General features: G+C 43.8%; 1 protein-coding gene across 2 annotated transcripts; it reads left to right on the top strand.

Moving 5' to 3' along the window:
* Positions 1 to 2,606: 2,606 nt before the first annotated feature.
* Positions 2,607 to 23,532, top strand: LOC138645226 (lysine-specific demethylase 8-like). Of its 2 annotated transcripts, XM_069734344.1 has the most exons (10): positions 2,607 to 2,720; positions 3,570 to 3,662; positions 4,451 to 4,980; positions 6,823 to 6,905; positions 7,133 to 7,293; positions 12,361 to 12,493; positions 13,887 to 13,934; positions 20,920 to 21,069; positions 23,065 to 23,157; positions 23,247 to 23,532. In XM_069734344.1, exons 3-10 carry the CDS (start codon positions 4,542 to 4,544, stop codon positions 23,409 to 23,411), a joined length of 1,272 nt encoding a protein of 423 aa, XP_069590445.1. In that variant the 5' UTR covers positions 2,607 to 2,720; positions 3,570 to 3,662; positions 4,451 to 4,541; the 3' UTR covers positions 23,412 to 23,532. The 2 variants fall into 2 exon arrangements, with proteins under 2 accessions (XP_069590445.1, XP_069590444.1); XM_069734343.1 differs by lacking the exon at positions 3,570 to 3,662.

Raw genomic sequence — 23,532 nt, 5'->3', positions numbered from 1 at the left:
CTAGAACGGCCAAATTTTGCATAGACACACTACTAACATTAGTAGTGTGGAATATGCAAAAAAAAATGGTGATATGAGATGGTTTACTGTATGTAAACCAGGTCTCATATCATGTCGGGTTTAGGAAGGAGAAAGCAAAAGCCGGTAATTGCATTACCAGCTTTCTGCTATATCGCGGCTGTATGAAGTAATAATATATATACATATATGTGTCTCAATGACATATATATATATATATATATATATATATATATATATACCTATTCTATGTGTACACATTTATTCTATTCTATTGTAAGCTGTCAGTGTGATTTTACTGTACACCGCACTGAATTGCCGGCTTTTCTCTGTAACACCGCTGCGTATTTCTCGCAAGTCACACTGATGGTCCGTGTGTAATCCGTATTTTTCACGCTTCCATAGACTTTCATTGACGTTTTATTTGCGCAATACGGTGACAAACGCAGCATGCTGCGATTTTCTACGGCCGTAGAAAGCCGTATAATACTGATCAGTAAAATACGGCAGATAGGAGCAGGGGCATAGAGAATAATTGTGCCGTTTGTTTTGTGAGTTTTACGGACGTAGTTTCTGCGCTCTTACGTCCGTAAAACTCGCAAGTGTGAAGCCGGCCTAAGAGGGATCATTTTTTATTTAAAAACCCTGAAAAGTTGGTCAGACTCTCTGTGTTATTAAATAACTTGTTGGTTACTACTGAGCTAGCACCCTTTTTTATAGTGAGGTCAGTTTGACATTACTAATGCTGTGTTTGTGTTAAAATGTTTTGAAAGGGTTGGATACAGTCCAAGGAGACCTCAGCAGAGACCCCCAAAGGTCTCTTTGCCCTAAAGGAAAAGACTACTTCTATTAAAGACCAGGGATATTTGAGGATTTTACATTGGGGCCCACAAGCTTCGAGTTGCACCACTGGACCTCAGCGGGTTACACGCGTCTTTAAATGCCATAAGAGGCTTTGCAGTATTGCAATTGAATTAATTCTCTGCAAATACGATTTTTGGGAAAGATTTGTCAAACCTGGCTATTGTATTATTTGAATTTCAAAAGATTTGATCATCTTTAATCCTAAGTCAATTTATCAAATCAGCTGACGTGCTGAAAAATTTGCGGGCTCAGTATCGGAGTCTGCATCAAAATGGAGGGAGGCGACACTGGACGTACCTATATGTCTAAGGTCGGAAAGGGGTTAACAAATGTGTGCTGGACCTGATTTTGTGGCACTTGCCCATTTATAAGTGTTACACGTTCTCCTCCTTTACTTGTGAAAAATGTCTCCCAGTGTCACAATCCTGGAGGTGCGCCTATTAGGACACTTACAGTATTGGCCCTCCCACAATAGGAGCTGCCATGATGACTGGAGGCCTGCTGACAGCTCTTGTCACCGCCATCTTTGTACTCCCGTGAAGCCCAGCTACTGGTGACCGTGATTCTCACTGCATACTGCAATAGTACATAGCACAAGCAATCAAACTTTTGCAGGATCAAATCCTATGGGGATTAAAGTAAGGAGATTTATTTAAAAAAAAACTATTATATGATTAAAACAAAAATATTTTCCTTCACCCACGTTTCCAAATACAAACAAATAAAAGAAAAAAAACAAACAAACAAAACATATTTGGTATTTCCAGGTCCACATAGGAATGATCTACCAAAATGTAAAATTAACCCCCATGTTAAAGGGAATATATCACAATAATTTTTCTATATGATCTGAGAGCAGCATAATGAAGGGGCAGAGACCCTGATTCCAGTGATGTATCACTTGCTGGGCTGCTTGCTGCCATTTTGATAGTATCACAGTTTTCTCTGCTGCAGATCTAGCGGCGCTCTGAATGCTGAGTCCTGTATAACCCCGCCCACACCACTGATTGACAGCTTTCTGCTTACACTGTGTATAGGCAGAAAACTGCTAATCAGTACTAGGGGCGGGGTTGGACTAGGAGGCAGGAGACACCTAAGTCCTCTAGCGATAATTTCCTGCTGATAAAACACTGATTGTATTGAAAGAGCAAAATGCAGAATAGTAAGTGACACATGACTGATTCCCATTAATTGCTGGAAAGCAAAAAAATAAAAACTGCAAAAAAAAAAAAAATAAAAAATGGGAATTTTCACTTGCTGCATCTCCCCAAAAACGCAATAAAAATAACTACCCAGAAGTCGTATCTGTCCCCAAAATGGTACCAATAAACAAGCCCTCACACCGCAAAAAAAAAAAAAAAAAAAAAAATCAAAATAAAACTTTATTGGTCTCAGAAGATGGTGCCAAAGACAAAAAAATCGTTTTATTAGGCATAAAAATATGAAAAAAAGCTAAGAAAAAAACGGAAGGGACATAAAAGGTTAGAAAAAGCTGTTGTATTGGAATGTTGGGGCTTTTTTGCCTTTCTAATGGACTATTTTTGCTTTCTCCTGTTATTTCGCTCTATGAACAGTAACGTGACAGAACCGCCCTCCTCACTGTCAGGAATGAACAGCGCTGCCTGGCCGCCGCCGCACGGAACTGCTCATCATGTCAGCTGACTCGCCGTATCCAATGAGATGCCGCCTCCGCCTGACCAATAGCAGAAGTGGCTAGTTATGACGTCACTGTACGCGCTACCTGCTGGGAAATGGCGGCGGGTACTGGCACTGCAGTGTGTGGCCGCAGCGTTACCGCGCACGGAGCGCTCTCACCACCGTTCTGTCTATAGCAGCAGGTAATGGCTCTGTATACACTGGTTCCTCCCCGCCAGGTGCATGCTGGGAGATGTAGTTGCACACTGCAGCCAGGGGGAGCGCAGATAATGATGGCGGGTATGAGCAGAGTGATCTTTCCTGACTTTTACAGTGTGGCGTGACGTCAGCACGCAGCAGACATTCCTGCCTGGATTTATGCTAGAGAACTATTACTGCTGAGCGCGCTTTTCTGTGCTTCACAGGGTTAGAAGAACTACAATTCCCAGAATGCCCTTCTAGCTGCAGGCTGCCCTGGCATGCTGAGAGTTGTAGTGTTCCTGTGGGGCCGGCAGCTGCTATTCAGGCACATCCATATTATATATGGGAGGAGAGGGCGCGTTTCATACTTTGCAACTCTGGGGCCCATTTTAGTTTTTTCCGTTTTTCCGCTCAGAGCCATAACTCTTATTTTTCTGGCCACACAGACATGTAAGGCTACTTTCACACTGGCGTTTTTTGCAATCCGTCGCAATGCGTCGTTTTTGCCCCATAGATTAACATTAGCGACGCATTGCCACATGTCGCAACCGTCGTGTGATGGATGCGCCGTGTTGTGGCGGACCGCCGGGGGCAAAAAACGTTAAATGTAACATTTTTTTTGCTCCTGACGGACCGCTTTTTCCGACCGCGCATGCGTGGCCGGAACTCCGCCCCCACCTCCCCGCACCTCACAATGGGGCAGTGGGTGCGCTGGAAAAATGCATCCGCTGCACCCGTTGTGCAGTGCATCAAACGCCAGCGTCGGAATCTCTGCCCGACACATTGCGACGGGCAGATTCCGACTCTAGTGTGAAAGGAGCCTAAGAATTGTGTTTTTATTTTTTTTGCAGGAGGAGTTGTACTTTTGAATGCCACCATCCATTTTACCTTGTAGTGTACTCGAAAATGAGGGGGGACAAAAAGTAAAAAAGTGCGGTGAAATGGTAAAGAAAAAAAAATATAAAACATTCTGACATTGTTTTTGGGAGTTGTTTTTATGGTGTACATTTTGTGGTAAAAAAAAAAAAAAAAAAAGTGCAGTGTGATTCTCCTGATCAATATTATAACGGAGATACCAAATATGATTTTTTTAAATTCTTATTTTAGTGGTGAAAAAAAAAAAAAAGCTGAAGTTTGCAAAAAAAAATAAAATAAATAAAGATATGGAATTGTCACCATTTTCCGATACCTGTAACATTTTTTTTTTTTATTTTTCATCTGATGACTTATTTTTTTGCGTGGTGACACGTTTTTAATTAGTACCAATTTGGCATAGATTTCACTTTGATCGCCTGTTACGGCATTCTTGAATTTTTTTCCCTGTTTCCTGATTGGGTTAATTATTTTTATATTTTGATAGCGCTGACTTTTCTTAACTTGGCGATGTCAAACATGTTTTTATTTATTTTTATTGTCACTGGGGGAAGAGTGAGGTGCTTTTTTTTTTTTTTTTTTCCAAACTTTATTACTTTTTGCTTCAATTCTTAGATACTTGCAATCATTTACTCACTTGTACTACTTTTTAAGAGCAGTGATCGGAACCAGCTCCAGTCGCTGCTGTACCAGGAGCGCCTACAATGTATGGAGCGGGTTCAGCTCCTGAGCCCGCTCCATACATCCCCCACCCCCCAATTCGTTTTATGACGCCACTGTGTGATTTCTTACAAAGGGAAGCGTTGATGTAACGAGACATACATGTTGTATAGGTGAATATTGTTTTTTCTATTCACAGGTATATGTAGCAGGACCCAGTATGTAACTGGTGGAACCGGTATGAGATCATGAAGATTGCTCAGGATTGAAGAATAAACCCGGAGGAGCAAATGCAGAGCTCAGTGTGGCTCCAGATCCGGTCCCTGTTGCCTCCTAGCCTCGAGGAGTTTCCGCATCAGCTGGGCCCGGAGGTGGACGGGGCCATTGTCGTGTGTGTGAAGGAGGCGGCAGTCTGTGTCTATACGTGTGATCTGGGCCGATGTGGGCACCTGGGGGAGATGATTATGGACTATAGCTGGGAGAAGCTGAATGGCCGTAACTGGAGGGACGTGTCCCGGGACTGGAGGATTGCCTATTCTTATGGCTGCCTGTTTAAGGTGGTCGGGGATTGTGGGGAGCTGGTATTGGATAAGGACAAGGTTCTGCGTGTGTGTGACATGTCTTTGCTCCTGGGAGCTGAGATCATGGACAATGTGATAAGTAAAATAATCCAAATATTGGGGGATCCGCTCACCAAGGACTCTGTGCGGACCCCAAAGTCTACAACAGGTAATTGATCTGCGGAGTCAGTGGGAAGCACCTAGCGGCATGCCGTCACCTGCTCAGATGGGAAAGCCTTTGTAAAGAAGTATTCCTAATAATCAAAGGTCCCGTCTCTGAAACCCTTTTCTCTTTGGAGAACACAAGTCCCAGAGCCGGCGCTCTTACCATATGGGTCAGTGGGGAGGGCAAACCCATTACATAGTAGTCCATAGGGAGGACCACAGCTACGTCGGAGCCTTTACAACTCGAGTTATCTTCCTTCTCCAAGCCAGAGAAACCAAGGAAAGACCTGTCCACAGGCCGCCGCAAAGCACAGTCTCTCTATGATGAGGAACATATTTGTGCTTCGGGGCAGCCTGTGGACAGGTCTTTCCTTCGTTTCTCTGGCTTAGAGCAGGAAGATAACTCAAGTTGTAGAAACTCCGACGTAGCTGTGGTCCTGCCTATGGACTACTATGTAAAGGGTTTGCCCTCCCACTGATCCATATGGTAAGAGCACCGGCTCTGGGACTTGTGTTCTCCAAAGAGAAAAGGGTTTCAGTGACGGGACCTTCGATTATCAGTGTAACATCGCCAACCTGACAGTGCCTGTAGTTTACTTAGTTAAATCCTGCTGCCAGGTTCGCTTTAAGCCTATGTTCACACATTGCTTTTTTACATTTTTTTTTTTTGCTGCATTTTTTTAATGGAAATTAAAATCTTCTCTTTAGAGTACTAGCAAAAGCTATGAGATTTCAGAAATCTCATGGGCATACTTGCCTTTTTTTGTCCTGACTGCATTGGAAATTGCTGTGGCTTTGTTTTTTTAATCTGTAGCATCTCCATTCGTTCACCATAGAAAACAACGCGGGAGTGCAAAAAAGTCACAACCATGAGTTTTATTTACCAAAAACAAACTTTATTAAACATGTACTGTAGACAAATGACAACTGTAATATGCAGCAAGAATGCACCAAAAATGCACCAAAACCTGCCTTCTGTAAGCAGCTTCTTCACTGCCAAGAGATCATGTTTTGCCTGCAGAAAAAGTGCAGCAAAAGCATGCGATCACAGTCTAACACCTAGTAAAGTTGTAATATCCTGTCCCGCGAGTCCATACCCCTTTTTAATACATGAGAATATGCTTCTGACTGACATTGCAAGTTATATAGCCTGTGATCCACAAATACACACAGATCCTTCTCTACCAGTGACTCTCCTAGTTTCACTCCCCCCTACACCCAGATCCTTCTCTACCAGTGACTCTCCTAGTTTCACTCCCCCCTACACCCAGATCCTTCTCTACCAGTGACTCTCCTAGTTTCACTCCCCCCTACACCCAGATCCTTCTCTACCAGTGACTCTCCTAGTTTCACTCCCCCCTACACCCAGATCCTTCTCTACCAGTGACTCTCCTAGTTTCACTCCCCCTACACACAGATCCTTCTCTACCAGTGACTCTCCTAGTTTCACTCCCCCCTACACCCAGATCCTTCTCTACCAGTGACTCTCCTAGTTTCACTCCCCCCTACACCCAGATCCTTCTCTACCAGTGACTCTCCTAGTTTCACTCCCCCTACACACAGATCCTTCTCTACCAGTGACTCTCCTAGTTTCACTCCCCCCTACACCCAGATCCTTCTCTACCAGTGGATCCCCTGATTTCACTCCCTTTCCCCCCCAGATCATGTGATAAACATATTATTAGTGCCAAGGTGCATAACTTTACATGACTCCACATTAAACCTCATCTGATAATTGTATGCCCAAAAAATCTAATTTGCCCAAGCAGCTGAACATTTTGTATAGACGGCACTATGCCACCTAGTGTGATTTGTCCATTGCTGATATTTCTTTCCTCTCTTTCAGTCCTGACCCACAGAAGACAAAAGCGTCTGAGAGATACTCAAGAGAATCCGGTGGATGCGGAACCAAATGGCCAAATCCCAGAGGTAGTTTCTCTTAGAGATCAGACATCTTTGTGAGATTTTGTACTTTAATTACAACCGTGTTTGTTGCTCCTACCAGCCAATCACAGATCAGGTTTGATTTTTCTAAACCTTTTAAAAAAATAAAAAAATTAAAGCTGAGCTCTATTTGCTATGGGCAATAACTGAGGCCCATTGTGTGTTCTATAGAAATCGTGGCATAATAACTTTATGGTTGTTTCTCTGTGCAGAAAATACCCCGTCCGCTCACCCCGGTCCTGTGTGCCGATACTACAATTCCTACAGTCCGCTGCCCCTCGCTAGAACACTTCAGGCACAATTACCTGATACCCCAGAAAGCTGTAATATTGGATGGAGTCATCGATCACTGGCCATGCATGAAGAAATGGAGGTAAGATGGTACATCAGGGTGAATGGAGCAGGCTCAGCAGCATAGACTGCTCTGTACATGACAGGTGTCGACTAGCTTGCTCCAAATGCTGCTGTTAACCATTTAGATGCTCATTTAGTTTCTGAAAGCCACGTTTAAATGGTTTCTATCTGCGTGAGTGGAGTGATAGTTCAGACTCTCATACCCTCCATTCACTTTACCCGCAACCCTGAAAGCCTTTGTCAATGCCATATTCGGCCTCCTAGGAAGCCCTGTCTGCAGCGGTGCTTCATACGAGACCAGTAGTCTCCCTGTGTACTGCAATGTATATAGTACAAACCATCAAATTATTTCATATTCAAAGGGACTAAAAAATAAAGGGATAGATAAAAAATGTTTTTAAAAATTTATATGTATTGGGTATCACTGAACCGAGAGTGATCTATGAAAATATAATTAACCTTAAAAAAAAAAAAAAAAAAATATATATATATATATATATATATATATATATATATATATATATATATATATATATATATATATATATATATATATATATATATATATATATATATATATATATATATATATTTTTTTTTATGGTGGCCCTATTCTGCCGCATCGGGTATTCTAGAATATGCATGTCCACGTAGTATATTGGCCAGTCACGTAGTGTATTGCCCAGCCACGTATGTCACAGGTTAAAAAATAAACATATACTCACCTTCCGAGGGAGCCCTTGTAGTCATGTCGCCTGTGTGCGGTGCACTCGCCAGCTTCCGGTCCCAGGGTTGGTAGCGCAGGACCCGTGATGACGTCGCGGTCACATGACCGTGACATCGTAGCAGGTCCTTCTCGCGCAGGACCTGTGATGAGGGCTTCCGGTCCCAGGGTTGGTAGTGCAGGACCCGTGATGACGTCATGGTCACATGACCGTGACATCGTAGCAGGTCCTTCTCGCGCAGGACCTGTGATGAGGTCGCGGTCACATGACCGTGACGTCATGGCAGGTCCTTGTCGCATATCATCCTTGCCACCGGAACCTGCCGCTTGCATGGAGCGGTTACCGGAGCGTCGCGAGGTGCGGGAAAGGCGGCGGAAGGTGAGTATATAATGATTTTTTATTTTTTTAATTATTTTTAACATTTGATCCTTTTACTGTTGACGCTGCATAGGAAGCATCAATAGTAAAAACTTTGTCACGCATGGTTAATAGCGGCGGTAATGGAGTGCGTTACTTGCGGCATAACGCGGTCCGTTACCGCTGGCATTAACCCTGTGTGAGCGGTGACTGCGGGGAGTATGGAGTGGGCGCCGGGCACTGACTGCAGGAGAGTAAGGGAGGGACTAATCGGACTGTGGCCATCACTGATTGGTCGAGGCAGCCAAGACAGGCAGCTGGCGAGACCAATCAGCTACTTGGATTCCATGACAGACAGAGGCCGCGACCAATGAATATCTGTGACAGAAAGACAGACAGACGGAAGTGACCCTTAGACAATTATATATATATATACCGTATATACTCGAGTATAAGCCGAGATTTTCAGCCCAAATTTTTGGGCTGAAAGTGCCCCTCTCGGCCTATACTCGAGTCACGGTAGCGGTGGGGTTGGCAGGTGAGGGCGCTGAGGCATACTCACCTAGTCCCAGCGATCCTCGCGCTGTCCCTGCCGTCCCACGGGCTTCTGTGCTGCAGCTTCTTCCCCTCTTCAGCGGTCACGTGGGACCGCTCATTAGAAAAATGAATAGGCGGCTCCTCCTCCCATAGGGGTGGAGCCACGTATTCATTTCTCTAATCAGCGGTAACGGTGACCGCTGATAGAGAAAGAGGCTGCAGCACCGAAGACCGTGGGACAGGAGGGGAGCGCCAGGATCGCCGGGACTAGGTGAGTAAGTAATATTCACCTGTCCGCGTTCCAGCCGCCGGGCGTCGCTCTGTCTTCCCGGCGTCTCTGCGCTCTGACTTTTCAGGTCAGAGGGCGCGATGACGCATATAGTGTGCGCGGCGCCCTTTGCATGAACAGTCAGTGCAGAAAGACGCCGGGACCGGACGCCGGAACGAGACGCTGGGAGCTGCAATGAAGAGAGGTGAGTATGGCTTTTTTTTTTTTTTTTTATTGCAGCAGCAGCGGCCATGGCACAGATTTATGTGGAGCATCTATGGGGATATGTGAACGCTGCAGAGCACTGTATGGCACAGCCAAGGGGGAGATATGAACGCTGCAGAGCACTATATGTGGCACAGCCAAGGGGGAGATATGAACGCTGCAGAGCACTGTATGGGGCACAGCCAAGGGGGAGATATGATCGCTGCAGAGCACTATATGTGGCACAGCCAAGGGGGAGATATGAACGCTGCAGAGCACTGTATGGGGCACAACTATGGGGAGATATGAACGCTGCAGAGCACTATATTTGGCACAGCCAAGGGGGAGATATGATCGCTGCAGAGCACTATATTTGGCACAGCCAAGGGGGAGATATGAACGCTGCAGAGCACTATATGGCACAGCTATGGGGAAATAATGATCTATTTTTATTTTTGAAATTCACCGGTAAATGCTGCATTTCCACCCTAGGCTTATACTCGAGTCAATAGGTTTTCCCAGTTTTTGTGGCAAAATTAGGGGGGTCGGCTTATACTAGGGTCGGCTTATACTCGAGTATATACGGTATATATATATCACTACCGTTCAAAAGTTTGGGGTCACTTAGAAATTTTCCTTATTTTTGAAGAAAGGCAGTTTTTTCCAATGAAGCTAACATTAAATGATTCAGAACTATACTCTATACATTGTTAATGTGGTAAATGACTATTCTAGCTGCACACGTCTGGTTTGTAATGCAATATGTTCATAGGTGTATAGAGGCCTATTTCCAACAACCATCAATCCAGTGTTCTTATGGTATTTTGTGTTTGCTAACTGTGTAAAAAGGCTAATGGATGGTTAGAATACCCTTGAAAACCCTTGTGTAAGTATGTTAGCACAGCTGAAAACACTTTGGCTGATTAGAGAACCCATAAACCTGACCTTCCTTTGAGCTAGCTGAGAATCTGGAGCATTACATTTGTTGGTTTCATTAAACTCTCAAAATGGCCATAACAAAAAAACACAAAAAACAAAAAAACTTTCATGTGAAACTCGACAGTCTATTCTTCTTCTTAGAACTGATGGCTATTTCATACGAGAAATTGCCAAGAAACTGTAGATTTCCTACAACGGTGTGTACTACTCCCTTCAGTGGAGAGCACAAATAGTCTCTAACCAGAGTAGAAAGAGAAGTGTGAGGCCCCGCTGCACAACTGAGCAACATGACAAGTACATTAGAGTCTGTAGTTTGAGAAATCGACGCCTCACAGGTCCTCAACTGGCAGCTTCATTAAATAGTACATGCAAAACGCCAGTGTCAACGTCTACAGTGTAGAGGCGACTCTGGGATGCTGGCCTTCAGGGCAGAGTGGCAAAGAAAAAGCCATATCTGAGACTGGCTAATAACAGGAAAAGATTAATATGGGCAAAAGAATACAGACATTGGACAGAGGAAGATTGGAAAAAAGTGTTTCAGATGCAGAACAACTTGAAAAGATGCTGGAAGAGTGCCTGACACCATCTGTCAAGCATGGTGGAGGTAATGCGATGGTCTGGGGCTCCTTTGATGCTGATAAAGTGGGAGATTTGTAGAAGGTAAAAGGGATTTTGAATAAGGAAGGCTATCACTCCATTTTGCAACACCATGCCATACCCTGTGCACAGCGCTTGATTGGAGCCAATTTCATCCTACAACAGGACAATGACCCAAAGCACACCTCCAAATTATGCAAGAACTATTTAGGGAAGAAGCAGCAGCTGGTATCTATCTGTAATGGAGCGGCCAGCGCAGTCACCAGATCTCAGCTCCATTGAGCTGTTGTGGGAGCAGCTTGACCGTATGGTACCACAAAGTGCCCATCAAGCCAAACCAACTTGTGGGAGGGGCTACTGGAAGCATGGGGGGAAATTTCTCCAGATTACCTCAGCAAATTACCGGTAACTGCTAGAATGCCAAAGGTCTGTGACCAAAGCAAAGTTTGAAGGAGAAAATTATTTCAAATAAAAATCTATTTTTCAAACCTTAACAAATATATATATATATATATATATTTTTTTTTTTTTCATATTTTTTTTAAAACATTTTCTTTTGTACTTTTGCCATGCTTCAATAGCCTCCATAGGAGGCTAGAAGCTGGCACAACTCGCTCGGCTACATAGAAGTGATGCTCCTATGTAGCTGAATTACTGCATTGCCATGAGCGCCGACCACAGGGTGGCGCTCACAGCCATCCGGCATCAACAACCATAGAGGTCTCAAGGAGACCTCTGGTTGTCATGCCGACACATCGCTGACCACCGATCACGTGACGGGGGTCAGCGGTGCACATATTTCTGGCCCGATGGGCAGAAGCGCTTGTCAAATGCTCCTGTCGGCGTTTGACAGCGGCATTTAACTGGTTAATAGCAGCGAGTGGATCGTGATTCCGCTCGCCACTATTGCACGCACATGTCAGCTGTACAAAACAGTTGACATGTCGCGGCTTTGAAGTGGGCTCCGCGCCGGAGCCCACATCAAAGGGGGAGACATGACATGCGCAGTACTAGTATGGCGCATGTCGTGAAGGGGTTAAAAAAACAAACGTATTAAAAAGCTATCAAAATGTCCTAAATGATAATGGTTCATATGGTAAATAATTACTGCTCTCCACGCAAATAAAATATTAAAAAAAAAAAAAACACTTTTGGGTCACAAAAAATGGTACAACAAAATGGGCCTGTGAGTCCTGCTTTCCCTGCCCACACTGGTTGACTGTGTTCAGGTAGAGCTGTCAATCATTCTGTGTGGGCGAGGAAAGCAGGACTCGCAGGCTTTTTTTCTTCCTGGCAGCATTTGCATAAAAATACTGAATACAATTATTATTATTATTATTTATTTATATAGCACCATTGATTCCATGGTGCTGTACATGAGAGCATGTTAAACCTAATGATAGGCTGCATCAGTAGAAGTCTGGCTCTTTTATTGTGTTTTTTTTTTTTGCCCACACAGCATAGAGTACATCCAGAAGGTGGCTGGTTGTCGGACTGTTCCTGTGGAGCTGGGATCCAGATACACTGACGCAGAATGGTCGCAGAGCCTGATGACTGTCAATGAATTCATCGATAACTATATTCTGGATCAGGTAGGTAACAGAGCGTATAAGTGTGATCCATCATATACTGACGGGCTACTGGCCCTGATCCATCACCAGAAGGACATGTAGGGCTGCTGGTAAAGCTCTGGTTAAAACCTTGACTCTTCTTGGCCTTTGCTATTGCTATTGCTGGTCTATCCTGAGGATAGGACATCGTTATCCATTTACCGCTCCTGAAAAAGAGTTTAGTCTTAACCTTTCGTTAATGCAGTTTTTCTAGTGTCCTAGAGGTATAGATGTGCAGGAACAACCTGCATCTATAGCAGTCAGCTGCAGCTGTTCCCATCTCTAGCTATGTTCACATGTTGCATTTTTTCCTGCAGGCAAAACCTGCTTTCTTGGCAGTATAGAGTCAGCTTACAAAAAGCAGGTTTAGTTGCTTTTTTTTTTTTTCATCTCCTGTCTATGCTGAAAAAGTTTACTGCATCCCAAAAAAATATGATGCAACTTACTTAGGTTTTTGCACTAAAAACGCAGCAAAACCTGTTTTTTGTTTTTTTTTTCTTTCCCCATTTTTTTGTTATTTTTTTTTACACTGTTTTGCTGCACTTTGATTTGTTTTTTTTCTTGTTTATTGTATAGTGAACAAAACTATATCTCTTCCTGCAAAACCACCTGTCCCTTGTTGACAGAAAAAATAAACTCTTGAAAGAAGGGGAGGAAAAAATACCAGATACGTAAATATTGCCTGGTTACGAAGGGGTTAGACTACGTTCCCACTAACCTATATTGCTTAATGGGTGCAGGAATAATGCAACATCAAAAAACTCACCAAAAAGCTCATCATGGGAATGTAGCCTTAATTGGTTTGTCCATTACTAGAACAACTCCTTCTTGATGTAAATGTTTGGCCCTGAGAAAATAAAAACACTTATACTCGCCTCCTGTGCCAGCGCCGTTCCAGCGGTTTCTGCACTCGCGCTCCCGGAGCGAATGTCCCGCTGTTGTGACACGTGGTGTGTGACGGCCAATCAGCGCTGGCGTCACTGTCCCCGCCTTCTATCGAATTGAGCATGAAGCGGAAGAACGGGCTGCAGCTGATCTCTGACTTCATGTTCAATCTGCGGGAAGGTGGAGAAAGTGACGCCAGCGCTGATTGTTCGCCGGACACCACGTGTCACAACAGCCGGACGGGAGCTCCAGGACCGCGAGTGCCGACACAGCTGGAACGGCGCTGGCACAGGAGGCAAGTATAAGCTTTTATATTTTATCGGGGCCAAACATTTAGATAAAGAAGGGGTTTTCGTAGTGATGGACAATCCCTATTAAGCTTTATTTCTATTAAAAAAAACCTCCAAGACAAACCCCGGACCAAATGCAATAATAAATGTGTGACCGTTCTGTGCTGTAATTGCTCTGACTCATTGCTGTCTGCTCCCAGGAGCCGGCCCGCAGGGGATACCTCGCTCAGCATCAACTGTTTGAACAGGTAATTGTATTTAATTGTATTTAATATCCTAATATGGAAGATGTCCAATTCCCGGGAAGACAGGACCACATGACGGCTGGGCAGGGAACAATCGCTGATTCACAGTTAAATTGGTTGTTAAGGATTAGAAAAACATGTATCCTTCTGACCAAACCAGCGCCACCTATCTACAGCCCAATCTATAAATGATGCAGAGCTGCAAAACGACACACAACCTGTAGGACATAGGTGGCGCTGTGTTTTGATTTTTTTTTATACAGAAGATGACCATACTTTTCTAATACTGGACAACTTTTATCCTCTTGCATAATGATCTCTACATAGTTGGTAAGTAAATGGCAGAGTATGGCAACTGAAGTCTCTTAATTTTGTGACTTTTATAGTCTTGACTGGGTTCTCTGACTGGAAAAAAACAATGTATAACAAAATGAACTGATAAAGGACGATCGGCACAGATTTGATAAACAATATCAGACCCCTTTCTCTTGGTGTTGACTCTTCACCGCCACATTAATTCTGTACTGACAGAGCGCCCTCTGTGTGACCTGTATGAAGGCGGCTGGTTGTGGACCTCCGTTATTAGCTGTGACTTCCCTTTCCCTTGTCTGCATCAGCCATGATAGAGAGGAGGGTGGCTTTGACTCAGCTATTGAATGGAGCCGGACAGCCAGCCCCCTCCATACATGTCACTGACAGAGGGCTTGAGGGAGATCTGCCTATGGCGAAACAAATGCAGAAGTGGAGAGTCCGCACCAGGAGCAATTTCTTTTGTCAGACAGCACCCTTACTGAAATTCTCCAAAAAGTAGGGCCCAACTAAAGTAGGGCTAGTTAAATGCCGCTGTCAAACTCAGACAGACTCTGAAGACTTCCTAGACAGAACAGAAACATCTCTACTGGTCACAGAAGGTGAAAAAAGTGTCAGAGAACCTCCAAAAGCAGATGAGTGGAAGCATGTGACCAAAAGAAGCAAGAAGACCATGGAGAAATCACCAACCACACAACTGAAGAACCGATATCAAATCTTTGTAGAGGATGAAGATGGCACACCTAAGGATAAAGCAATACCAGCAAGCAAAAAAGAAAAGGGCACACAGCAACAAGTGACAGCAAAAAGTACAGCCAAGAAGCAACGAAGAGTGGTGGTGGTGGGAGACTCACTACTGAGAGGCACAGAAGCAGCCATCTGCAGACCGGACATAACTGCAAGAGAAGTATGCTGCCTTCCAGGTGCGATGATCAAGGATGTGACCGATAGGATACCAAAGCTCTTCAGCTCCAAGGACGTCCACCCATTTCTTCTGATACATGTTGGCACCAATGACACAGCAAGGAAGGACCTACCGACAATCTGCAAGGACTTTGAAGAGTTGGGGAAGAAAGTAAAGGAACTGGATGCACAGGTAGTTTTTTCTTCTATCCTTCCAGTAGACGGGCATGGCACCAGGAGATGGAACAGGATCCTTGATGCAAACAACTGGCTAAGACGATGGTGCAGACAACAAGGATTTGGATTCCTGGACCACGGTGTGAATTACTGGTATGATGGACTCCTTGCCAGAGACGGACTACACCTCAACAAACCTGGGAAACACACATTCGCCAGAAGACTCGCTACACTCATCAGGAGGGCGTTAAACTAGAAGAAGAGGGGACGGGAAGAAAAACATTAGACTTGAACAAAGAAGACCCAGGAAAACATACTCAGAAGGGAGGTAAGAACATTTCTAAAACAATCCACAGCGAGGAGATTGGAACAAAACAAAATCCTCTAAACTGCATGCTCGCAAACGCCAGAAGCCTGACAAACAAAATGGAAGAACTAGAAGCAGAAATATCTACAGGTAACTTTGACATAGTGGGAATAACCGAGACATGGTTAGATGAAAGCTATGACTGGGCAGTTAACTTACAGGGTTACAGTCTGTTTAGAAAGGATCGTAAAAATCGGAGAGGAGGAGGGGTTTGTCTCTATGTAAAGTCTTGTCTAAAGTCCACTTTAAGGGAGGATATTAGCGAAGGAAATGAGGATGTCGAGTCTATATGGGTCGAAATTCATGGAGGGAAAAATGGTAACAAAATTCTCATTGGGGTCTGTTACAAACCCCCAAATATAACAGAAACCATGGAAAGTCTACTTCTAAAGCAGATAGATGAAGCTGCAACCCATAATGAGGTCCTGGTTATGGGGGACTTTAACTACCCGGATATTAACTGGGAAACAGAAACCTGTGAAACCCATAAAGGCAACAGGTTTCTGCTAATAACCAAGAAAAATTATCTTTCACAATTGGTGCAGAATCCAACCAGAGGAGCAGCACTTTTAGACCTAATTCTATCTAATAGACCTGACAGAATAACAAATCTGCAGGTGGTTGGGCATTTAGGAAATAGCGACCACAATATTGTGCAGTTTCACCTGTCTTTCACTAGGGGGACTTGTCAGGGAGTCACAAAAACATTGAACTTTAGGAAGGCAAAGTTTGAACAGCTTAGAGATGCCCTTAATCTGGTAGACTGGGACAATATCCTCAGAAATGAGAATACAGATAATAAATGGGAAAGGTTTAAGAACATCCTAAATAGGCAGTGTAAGCGGTTTATACCTTGTGGGAATAAAAGGACTAGAAATAGGAAAAACCCAATGTGGCTAAACAAAGAAGTAAGACAGGCAATTAACAGTAAAAAGAAAGCATTTGCACTACTAAAGCAGGATGGCACCATTGAAGCTCTAAAAAACTATAGGGAGAAAAATACTTTATCTAAAAAACTAATTAAAGCTGCCAAAAAGGAAACCGAGAAGCACATTGCTAAGGAGAGTAAAACTAATCCCAAACTGTTCTTCAACTATATCAATAGTAAAAGAATAAAAACTGAAAATGTAGGCCCCTTAAAAAATAGTGAGGAAAGAATGGTTGTAGATGACGAGGAAAAAGCTAACATATTAAACACCTTCTTCTCCACGGTATTCACGGTGGAAAATGAAATGCTAGGTGAAGTCCCAAGAAACAATGAAAACCCTATATTAAGGGTCACCAATCTTGCCCAAGAAGAGGTGCGAAACCGGCTAAATAAGATTAAAATAGATAAATCTCCGGGTCCGGATGGCATACACCCACGAGTACTAAGAGAACTAAGTAATGTAATAGATAAACCATTATTTCTTATTTTTAGGGACTCTATAGCGACAGGGTCTGTTCCGCAGGACTGGCGCATAGCAAATGTGGTGCCAATATTCAAAAAGGGCTCTAAAAGTGAACCTGGAAATTATAGGCCAGTAAGTCTAACCTTTATTGTTGGTAAAATATTTGAAGGGTTTCTGAGGGATGTTATTCTGGATTATCTCAATGAGAATAACTGTTTAACTCCATATCAGCATGGGTTTATGAGAAATCGCTCCTGTCAAACCAATCTAATCAGTTTTTATGAAGAGGTAAGCTATAGGCTGGACCACGGTGAGTCATTGGACGTGGTATATCTCGATTTTTCCAAAGCGTTTGATACCGTGCCGCACAAGAGGTTGGTACACAAAATGAGAATGCTTGGTCTGGGGGAAAATGTGTGTAAATGGGTTAGTAACTGGCTTAGTGATAGAAAGCAGAGGGTGGTTATAAATGGTATAGTCTCTAACTGGGTCGCTGTGACCAGTGGGGTACCGCAGGGGTCGGTATTGGGACCTGTTCTCTTCAACATATTCATTAATGATCTGGTAGAAGGTTTACACAGTAAAATATCGATATTTGCAGATGATAAAAAACTATGTAAAGCAGTTAATACAAGAGAAGATAGTATTCTGCTACAGATGGATCTGGATAAGTTGGAAACTTGGGCTGAAAGGTGGCAGATGAGGTTTAACAATGATAAATGTAAGGTTATACACATGGGAAGAAGGAATCAATATCACCATTACACACTGAATGGGAAACCACTGGGTAAATCTGACAGGGAGAAGGACTTGGGGATCCTAGTTAATGATAAACTTACCTGGAGCAGCCAGTGCCAGGCAGCAGCTGCCAAGGCAAACAGGATCATGGGGTGCATTAAAAGAGGTCTGGATACACATGATGAGAGCATTATACTGCCTCTGTACAAATCCCTAGTTAGACCGCACATGGAGTACTGTGTCCAGTTTTGGGCACCGGTGCTCAGGAAGGATATAATGGAACTAGAGAGAGTACAAAGGAGGGCAACAAAATTAATAAAGGGGATGGGAGAACTACAATACCCAGATAGACTAGCAAAATTAGGATTATTTAGTCTAGAAAAAAGACGACTGAGGGGCGATCTAATAACCATGTATAAGTATATAAGGGGACAATACAAATATCTCGCTGAGGATCTGTTTATACCAAGGAAGGTGACGGGCACAAGGGGGCATTCTTTGCGTCTGGAGGAGAGAAGGTTTTTCCACCAACATAGAAGAGGATTCTTTACTGTTAGGGCAGTGAGAATCTGGAATTGCTTGCCTGAGGAGGTGGTGATGGCGAACTCAGTCGAGGGGTTCAAGAGAGGCCTGGATGTCTTCCTGGAGCAGAACAATATTGTATCATACAATTATTAGGTTCTGTAGAAGGACGTAGATCTGGGGATTTATAATGATGGAATATAGGCTGAACTGGATGGACAAATGTCTTTTTTCAGCCTTACTAACTGTTACTTTGACCGCGTCATTTAACGCGCTCTTCCGGACATCGGGCTGGAACTATGCGCAATGCTAACCCCCGTCACGTGATCAGGGGTCATCGGTGCGTCGGCATAACAACCAGAGGTCACCTTGAGACCTCTATGGTTGTTGATGCCGGATTGCTGTGAGCACCACCCTGTGGTCGGCGCTCATAGCAACTCAGCAATTCAGCTACATAAAGGCGATCTGAATATCGCCTCTATGTAGCAGAGCCGATGAAGTTGTGCCAGCTTCTAGACTCCCATAGAGACTATTGAAGCATGCCAAAACTTAATGAAAAATAGTTTTAAAAATATCAAAAAAATAAATCGCCCCCCTTTCGCCCCATTCAAAATAAAACAATAAAAAACCAAACATACACATATTTGGTATCACCGCTTTCAGAATCGCACGATCTTTCAATAAATAAAAGGATTAACTTGATCGTATAACAACATAGCGACGAAAAAAAAAATTAAAACGCCAGAATTACGTTTTTTTTTTAATTTGCTGCGACATTGCATTAAAATACAATATCGAGCAATCAAAAGAACGTATCTACACCAAAATGGAATAATTAAAATTGTCAGCTGGGCGCGCAAAAAATAAGCCCTCGTGCAACCCCAGGTCTCGAAAAATGGAGATGCTACGGGTATCGGAAAATGGCACAGTTTATTTTTGTTTTTTTTCTTAAGCAAACTTTGGAATTTTTTTTTTTTACCACTTAAATAAAAAATAACCTAGACATGTTTGGTGTCTGTGAGCTCGCAATGACCTGGAGAATCATAATAGCAGGTCAGTTTTAGCATTTAGTGAATCTAGCAAAAAAGCCAAACAAAAAAACAAGTGTGGGACTGCACTTATTTTGTAATTTCACAGCACTTGGAATTTTTTTCCCGTTTTTGCGTACACAACGTGGTAAAACCAATGGCATCGTTCAAAAGTACAACTCGTCCCACGAAAAAAAGTCCCCACATGGCCATATTGACGGAAAAATAAAAAAGTTATGGCTCTGTGAAGAAGGGGAGTGAAAAACGAAAACGTTAAGGGGTTAATGTGACCGCCACTATCTGTCTGCACAAAGATGGCGGTGGTCTGATTTACTGCGCCTGCACGAATTCCACTCAGGCGCAGTGAATCATCCGGCTGATCCCGGCGGCAGATGTGCTACGGGTCTACAGGCAGAGGAAGCCGGTCACATTAAAGGGGTTTTCCCACGAACGAAAATTCATTTTAAAAATTGTCTGTGTCTGACCGTGTAGGGAGCATAGCACATCTCCTGGGCAGGGGAGGAAGCAAAAGACAATACGGACATACACACAGGTCACAGAAGAGAGTCTGCCCCCATTGTGACATTAGGCATCGGGCCTCCATCTAGTATTTCTATAAAGGGTCTTTTTTTTTTTTTTTTTTTTAAAGGGAACCTGTCACCCCGTTTTTTGAGATTGAGATATAAATACTGTTAAATAGGGCCTGTGCTGTGCGTTACTATAGTGTATGTAGTGTACCCTGATTCCCCATGTATGCTGAGAAATACATTACCAAAGTCGCCGTTTTCGCCTGTCAATCAGGCTGGTCAGGTCGGGTGGGCGTGTTCACAGCGCTCTTTTCTTCCCCAGCTTTCCGTTGGCGGCGTAGTGGTGTGCGCATGTCCAAGGTCCGGATTCCCTGCGCCCACGTGAAGACACAGCGCGCGATCTGCGCTGTCATCCCTTTCATCGGTGGGGGCGGCCATCTTCCTGGGGCCACGCGTGCGCAGATGTAGTGCTCTGCTGCACGGGGCTTCAGGAAAATGGCCGCGGGATGCCGCGCGTGCGCAGAAGAGATCGTGGCGGCCATTTCCCAAAGCCGAGATGCAAATAATCACAATTTTTTTTCTTTTGTTTACAGCGGGTTGCCTTGCTGACCGACCACCACTGCTAGCAGAACTTTTAAGCACTGCTTTAAATGTTGCTGGGATCGCGGGAACGGGCTGTTACCTCCGAATCCTGGCAAGCTTCTCCACATCAGTGGTGGTCGGTCTCCCTAGAAACGACCTATAAAGAAAAATATTAATATCTCAAGAACGACTGAAAATGTTACTAAATTGTAAATGTGCTTGTTTGTTTTTATGCACGATCTGTGAAGATGGGAATAAACTTTTCGCGAAAACCTCTTAAAAGATGAAATCTGGCCCAGACACATGAGAAGATCAGTCTGTGATATTGGATCCAGAAGGACCAGATCTCCCATGGAGAGATCAAACCCCATTGACACTGCTCGGAGACTGCAGACGGAAAGTTGCAACATATTGTTATGGCTTTTTCTTGTGTCTTGTGAACAGATACGTGAACTTAAGGAGGATATTAGTATTCCGGATTATTGCTGCCTCGGGGAAGGAGATGAAGATGAGATCACCATCAATGCTTGGTTTGGGCCGGCAGGGACAGTGTCTCCTCTTCACCAGGACCCTCAGCAAAACTTCCTGGCACAGGTGGGTTCCAAACATTTTTCCATTTTTATACACACACAAAAAAAGTTACCTTCTAAAGTGACGTCACTCTTCTGCTTCTGACCATATTTATGCCACTGATGGGCTGCAGTCTACACTGTTCTACCTAACCGAGATTAAGCTGCAGCCCATCAGCGGCCACTGATGGCTGCAGCACTTACGTCACATAAACAATGTCATGAACTAGCTGTGGGCTACAAAGCTCAGAGCTGAGGAGCTGCGCCCGTCCTGTTGGAAATTTAAGGTTATTTTTTTTTTTTTTTTTGCGATGCACATTAGAGACTATGATAGTGGACAATTCCTTTAAATGTGTTTTATGGGGTTTAACTCTTGATGATTTTATATAACTGTTTATGACTTCTGATATAGCGGCTCTTAGGGCGCAGTCAGAAGGCCGTACCCATCCAATTAAATCTCCAAAGCATATAAATAAATACTGTCGGGGTAGGAACGCAGACGGCTAGTCCGAGGATTGTGAGTAATGTGGCCGTCTGACTGCACCGTTTAAACGCCAAGCGGAGATCAATAAAGCTGATCAGTGATCATTTAACCCCACTATATGCCATAATCAGAAGAGGTTATGGCAATTTAAGATGTTTGGCCGAGAGCTGATGGGCTGACACAGAACCCAGTCACAAGCACAATGGAATAATGCTTTCCTATGGTAATCTGAATCCTCACATGGTCCCCCAGGTCTCCCCTATGAAGACAAAAAAAGTGTGATTTCAGTTGTATACCCTTTATATTTCATTAATAAAGCCTTTTCAACTCCCCATCACTTACAAATTATATATATATATATATATATATATATATATATATATATATATATATATATATATATATATTTATAATCACACACTAGACGGTGGCCCGATTATGCATTGGGTATTCTAGAATATGTATGTTGTTTATTTATGAAGATTTAAGAATAATGCACTGAATACACAGGATCCGGCCGGCTGGGCGTGACCAATCAGTACCAGGGCCGGCTCCAGGTTTTTGAGGGCCCCGGGCAAAAGAGTCTCAGTGCCCCCCCTCCCCCCCCCCCCCCCTTAACACATACCACGATTCATGATGCACAGATACATCAGAGAAATATAGCACGGCCATGTTGTATATAGCAAAGCCACGTAGCAAATAGCACAACCCATGTAGGATATAGCACAGCCACGTAGGATATAGCACAGCCCACGCAGTATATAACAGCCACGTAGTATGTAACACAGCCCACATAGTATACAACGCAGCCACGTAGTATATAGCACAGCCCATGTAGGATATAGCACAGCCACGTAAGATATAGCACAGCCCACGCAGTATATAGCACAGCCCACGTAGAATGTAGCACAGCCACGTAGTATATAGCACAACCCACACAATATATAATAGTGTGGCGTAGCATATAGCAGTGTGGGCACCATATCCCCGTTAAAGAAAAAATATTTAAAATAAAAAAATAGTTACCGTATATACTCACCTTCCGGCGGCTCCCGGATCCAGCCCAGGCCTTTAGTGATGCTCCCACCAGGTCCGTTCCCAGTGATGCTTTGCGGCAATAACCCGTGATGATGTAGCGGTCTCGCGAGACCGCTACGTCATCTGGGGTCATTACCGCAAAGCATTACTGGGACCGGAACATCGCGAGGAGCGGGAAAAGCTGCCGGGGACGCTGGAAGGTGAGAACATCACAATTTATTTATTTGCTTTTTTTTTGTTATTATTTTTAACATTATATCTTTTTTTTACTATTGATGCTGCATAGGCAACAGCAATAGTAAAAAGTGAAGCTTTGTTTAAATCCCGCCCCGATATCGCTGGTTGGTCGCTGCCGGCCGGGCGATCAGTGGCGCGGGATATATATATATAATTTTTTTTTTTTTTTTATTATTATTGTTGTTATTATTTATTCTAGTTTTTCAATTGGGAGGAAGCTGCCATGTTTTTGTAGCGATATATTTTTTTTCTGTGCTGCAGATCGTAGGCAGGAAGTATCTCCGCTTATACCCGGTGAGTGAGACGGAGCGCCTGTACCCATTTGATAGCTCTCTTCTCCACAACACCAGCCAGGTAGGTGTCCTCCACTTCCTCCTTTGCCTCCACCTATAACGTTCTAGTTTTCCGTTACAGCTCTGATCACGGCCTTTTCTCAATCTCAGGTGGACATAGACAACCCGGACACAGACCAGTTCCCTGACTTTGCCCAGGCCGCTTATCAAGAGTGTATCCTGTGCCCGGGGCAGATCCTGTTCATTCCGGTGAAATGGTGGCATTATGTGAAGGCTCTGGATATCAGTTTTTCTGTCAGTTTTTGGTGGTCTTGACCATGAACTTTCCTATTTGGGCATTTACTGTCATCTTGTGGTTACGTGCCCTTTTCCTATGCACTGTAACATTCTGGCTCATATGGGCACAGGGAGCTGAATAAAACCAGGCGTGTAAGAA

This window comes from Ranitomeya imitator, chromosome 7 (genome assembly GCF_032444005.1).
Source record: "Ranitomeya imitator isolate aRanImi1 chromosome 7, aRanImi1.pri, whole genome shotgun sequence".
NCBI classification, from domain to species: domain Eukaryota; kingdom Metazoa; phylum Chordata; class Amphibia; order Anura; family Dendrobatidae; genus Ranitomeya; species Ranitomeya imitator.
This window is presented reverse-complemented; position numbering and strand designations above follow the sequence as displayed.

Coding starts and splice junctions, on each gene's coding strand:
- LOC138645226 (XM_069734343.1), top strand. CDS start 4,542: ATGCAGAGCTCAGTGTGGCTCCAGATCCGGTCCCTGTTGCCTCCTAGC. Junction 6,906..7,132: donor CAAATGGCCAAATCCCAGAG/GTAGTTTCTCTT, acceptor TTCTCTGTGCAG/AAAATACCCCGTCCGCTCAC. Junction 23,158..23,246: donor TTCTCCACAACACCAGCCAG/GTAGGTGTCCTC, acceptor TCTCAATCTCAG/GTGGACATAGACAACCCGGA.